Below are 5,146 nucleotides of genomic sequence, written 5' to 3' on the forward strand. Positions count from 1 at the left end.
TACCACAGTGATATATGTGCACCCATGTTTATAGCAGCACAATTTGTCATAGCTAGATCTTGGAAACAACCCAAATGCCCATCAACTGAGGAACTGATAAAAAAGATGTGGTATTTTTATACAATGGGATATTACTCAGCTATAAAAAATATAAACTTGAGGCTTTTATAGGTAAATGGATGCAAATAGAGACCATACTCATAAGTGAAATAAATGAGACCCACACGTGTAAACATCATATTGTCTCTCTAGCATAAGAATCTGAAAGAGTAAATAAAACCCAGAACATACAATAGATAGTATGAAAGGGAAAGAAATGGCTCAAAGGAAGGAACAACTTCCTTCCTCAAAGTTGTTCCTTCCTTTGAGGATGAGGGAAAGAAGAAAAAGAAAGAAGGAAGGATATCTGTATCTATATTTATCTATCTACTTATCTATCTATCTATCTGGAAGGATAGCTAGGATAACTGTACTGTTGATGTCTGGTGGTTTACTGAAAGGAACAATGAATGCTTAAATATTTTTATATCTTGATCAGTTATGCATACTTATGTCTTGTAATCTGAGCAACTGATTTGAGGACAACAATACGCAATGTAACAACCATTGGTGAATTCCTACCATCTTGCCTAATGAAATGCTGTATCGTCTCTAATGTTTTTTTATTATTTTTTAAAAATTCTCTTTAATAGCTTGATCAATCTTCCATTCTTAGCTTTGGTAATCTGGGTAACTTTGCTGAAGATAACAATATGTAATATAACAACCATTGTTAATTCCTATCATTTTGTTTTGAAACCCTGTATCATTTTTAATGCTCTTGCTTTGTTTTGCTTATGTCTGTGATGTTGGTAGTTTGCTGTTGTTCCTTTTCTTTCTTTTACTATTCTCTTTAAAACTAAAAAAAAAAGAAAATGTGACAAAGGAGAAAGATCAAAATGGCAGCATGCTAAGGGATATTAAATCTAATTTATTATTCTAAACTTTTCTGGGGAAAAATCTGGCCTCTTAGTGTTGTATTTTCCCAGGAAGGTTGCTTCTCTTGTTTTACACAAACAGAAGTCCATTCTCCATGTTCTCCTGTTTTCTAGGAATTATGTCTGGATGCCACAGTTAGGCCACTGGGCTGCTTTTCTCTAGGGCTTGAAGGATCAGCAGAATGGACAGCTCATTCTACTGGTGAATCATGGGTCTTTTCAAAAAGGAGCAGGACCTCTTGGAGGAGGATTCCACTTTGCATCCAGCAAAATCCATGGCTCTAAAGTATAGAAAGAAGTGAGAAACAGCTCCTGAGGAATGTGTTAGAATTGGTCTTTGAGACATAAATATGTGATCATGGGACAAAAACATCCTGCAGAACACAGTGCCCAGTTGAGCTGCACAGTGGAACCTCCCAGTGGGGAGAAGAAAGGATGAAAACAGCAGGTCCAACACCAAAGCTGTGCAGTCTGGGCATGGCTGTGGCCAAGCAGGAGATGGGGAGCAGCAGCAGAACAGAGAGGAAGAGCAATCATGGCCTGGAGGTTTAGCTCACCTATGGGTTCCTCCACTGGGACTAGAGACTTCAGGAAACTGAGCCAGAAAATCACTTGGTTCAGCTGAATCTCATAGGGTTCTTCTAGACTAAAAACAATGACATGGATCGATGTAGGATCATTTACAGCAAAATAGTCATAGCAGCAGAAGTACACAGGATTTCCAGAGAACTCCCACACACTGAAATCGCCAATTCCTATAGAAAAAGAAAAATAAAGATTAGCATCCTGAAACATCACCACCAAACTTAGCATTTTTTCTTAGCATGCTAGGGATTGTGCATAGGGCTGGTGACACTGATGGCATTTTTGTGTGTGCACAACACAGACTTAAGGATAGATACACATGTGTAATACATACATAGTTAGCACTGCAAAATGGAACTTTAAAAGTTAGAGGTGTTTTTGTACTTTGTGTTTTAGACAGAAGTGGCTCTTTGAGGTCTAAGGTATAAATAGCTTTTCCCACCTCTCCTTCGCCCAGATGAATGAAAAGAATACGTAGATGCTGCCATCAGGAAGCCTGGAGCTCAGTTTTTTTTTGTTTTGTTTCATTTTTTCTACAAGAGAGGGGACAATGAACTGAATCTGGCTAAAAGTGATAAAGTGTGAAGATCTGCATTATTTCTGTGTTTTTCTTCTTGTCTGTGTTTTACTATTACAAAAAAACCCTTACCTACCTGTAAATGGTGAGATGGTGATTTCAGGCAAATAGGCCCTTCTATATTTTTGGAGCTTTAAGTAATTCTTTTTAATTAATTTGGTTAGTGGCAAGCAGAGGAACCTGAGCACATGAGCCTAAGTGGGCTCTAACAGTTTTGGCAGCCCAGATGGGACATAAGTCCCGGTTCCTGAGTGCCTTGCATCCTGACAGTCAATTTAAAAGGAGTGATGCTGTGGCTAGCAGAATCGATGGTCAGCACTCCAGTGATCTTCCAGCAGCTGCCAGGACACTTTCAGACCTGCAATCCCCGTTTACCTATTCCCAGCATCAGCTGCTTATAGACTCTTGTTGATTAAAGAAGAAAAGGTTTCTGAAGAGCTTACAAGCTCTACGTGGTTTCCCCCTAAAACACACACTCCAGGAATCTACTGTCCCCACAACTGAGATCTTCTCTTATATCACCTGACAATGCCTTTGTGGCCATTCACATCTACTGTACATACTTTTGGGGTACTGAGTTGTGTAAAAAAAAATTCATAGGTTAAAAAAAAATTCCAGGCATTTATTTTAAAGTAGTCTTTGTTTTGGTATGCCTTTGTTTCTTTTATCTTTCTCTCCTTATAATCACCTTTATTCTAATATGGTCAACACATTTCAGTGCCATCTAAAATTATGTAAGGCACTTTGGGCTTTGAGTAATTCTGTGGCTTCTCTGAAAGCCCAAGGAGTTCAAGGTTCATAAACCATTTGTCAACAAAAAAGTTTAGATTAAAAATTTTTTAAAGATGGATGATTTGAGGAACTCTGTGGTAAACTGCTCAGAAATAAAAGTGTTCATGCTACTTTGCAACTCCCTAAAAACTTTCAGTTACCTGTAACTTTAAAGAAGATAATTTCATTGTGATACAACATTGCCTATATAATTCAAGCACACTCTATTCCATAAATCTGTCCTTACAAAGATCCTTTAAAATAACTTTGACCACTTCTCAGGAGGTGGTGATATGGTGAGCAGCAGAGAAATAGCTTCTGTGATATCTGGAATCCAGACACAGGAATACAGAAAGAGAAGGAGAAGCAGGGTGAATCCCTGGGACCCAGGAAAACACGGAAGTGAGAACTGGAGCCCAAGAGGAGAGTGAACAGAGAAACTGCAATACAGAAGTGAGAAGTTGCAAGTGGTGCTTTCTCCCTGAGCCCAGTGTCATCACATGGGAGGGGCAGCTCAAACTTGCAGATACACAGTGTCTACTGGTAACCCAAGAGGCCTCCATGGAGAAATGCACCAGTGGAATGGAGCAGTGCAAGCTGTAGACTGCAATGGTTGGTGAGTTATTTGGGCTCAGATGCACCCCACAGCAGGTAATCAGCCTCTTCCCATTTTCAAAAGTAGCCAACTGAAGTAAAAACTCAGAGCAGCTGCAGGTTGGCACCATCTAGTGGCTCCCAGTATCAGAGTGAGGCACAGCAGAGTTTATGCCATCAGGACATTAGGGAGTAGAGTTCAAGCTGGCAGGAGGTACTTGGAGTGTTGTGGGATGAACAACTGGGGTCCCAGACTCATAGACAGAAACGAGAAGCAGCCTGAACTTCAATGGAACTAAAAACCTGGGTTTGCTGGGATTATTCACCAGTGCCATAATTCTACTGCTGGCTTGCTGGGATCAGTCAACATGAATCTGGTCTTCCTGGCCCTTGTCTACCAGTGACAGCAGAGACACACCCTCAAGTGGACTTTTTTCTGCTCTTCTTGCTTTCTTTGCTTTTTAATTTTTATTTTTAACTTTTAAATTTTTTACTTAATTGTTCTTTTTATATAAACATTGTTTCTAGTTTTTGTTGTTATTGAGGTATCATTCTGTTCTTGTTTCTTCTTTCTTTCCCTTCTTCTTCACCAGTTCCCAAAGCTTACACAGTTTTCCTTTGTTGTCCAGCCTTGCTGCTTCTCCCTTTCCCTTCTACTTCTCACTTTTCTCCTTTAACTCTTTAAAAAAATTTTTTTCTTTTAAATTTTCTCCCTGATGGTAAAATTGCTGTAAAGAAGGGATATTTACTGTACACAATTTTCTGGTTTGTTTTAGATTTTGTTGTAAAACTACAAATTGTGTTCATATGGTTAAATGTGACAAATTAATAGTTATCACAGTTCATCATTTTCTAGGCTGTTTGATGCTATTACTATTACTGATTGTACTACTTTAGCCAAGGTGACATAATTGTTCTAATCACTTCTTCTTCCTGGTATGCCAGCCTGAGGGGCATAAATAATACTATAGGCCAGTGCCGAAGAACCAGGAGCTAGGCCAAATAGGTAGGAATTTCCCATCCCCAGTAACTTGAAGAGGTATGATCTTGCAACGGACTCAAAACCCAAAAGCCAATTACACCTGGAAGGCATCTCTTAAAAGTAGTCATTTCTAAGGGTTCTTGATACTAGCAAGATACCTACCATAAACAGTTCACAAGCATCTGTGCTGGAATTACACCAAAAAGAAACAGAAAATGAGAAGACATAGAAGCTGGGTGTGGTGGCACATACTTGTAATCCCAGCACTCAGGAGTCTGAGGCAGGAGGATCATTGTGAGTTTGAGACTAGCCTGGATTACAAAGAGAGCTCAAAGCCAGCCTGAACTGCACACCAAGACCTTGTCTCAAAAATAAATAAATAAACAAAAAGAAGACCTGTTTGCAAGATGCAAATTCAGACTTCCAGCTCACCAAAGGTAAGCCCAGGGGGCAATGGGTTGGAACAATGTAAAAGCCACTCACTTGGACTCTCTGAAGTGGTAAAAGCAGAAGTAACAAAACAGGTCAATGAGGCTCTAGAAAAAAAATCAAATCAGAAATAATTTATCAGATAATTTCAGAGATGATAATCATAATGAAGGTCATTATGTCATTAGTGAAGCTAGAATAGATACTGATAAAAAATAGAGGAGCTTGAGG

The 5,146-nt window shown here is 39.2% G+C and overlaps 1 protein-coding gene across 3 annotated transcripts in view; it reads right to left on the minus strand.

Annotated features, from left to right (window-relative positions):
* Dapk1 (death-associated protein kinase 1) overlaps nucleotides 1-5,146 on the minus strand; it is a 224,403-nt gene that overhangs the window by 11,156 nt on the left and 208,101 nt on the right. For all 3 annotated transcript variants that reach the window (XM_013516027.1, XM_013516026.1, XM_013516025.1), the window contains one exon: nucleotides 1,535-1,732. In XM_013516027.1, the coding sequence (XP_013371481.1) occupies nucleotides 1,535-1,732 (198 nt within the window). The remainder of the gene's footprint in view (nucleotides 1-1,534; nucleotides 1,733-5,146) is intronic.

The sequence above is a fragment of the Chinchilla lanigera genome, unplaced genomic scaffold (assembly GCF_000276665.1).
Source record: "Chinchilla lanigera isolate Chin_1 unplaced genomic scaffold, ChiLan1.0 scaffold00031, whole genome shotgun sequence".
NCBI lineage: Eukaryota > Metazoa > Chordata > Mammalia > Rodentia > Chinchillidae > Chinchilla > Chinchilla lanigera.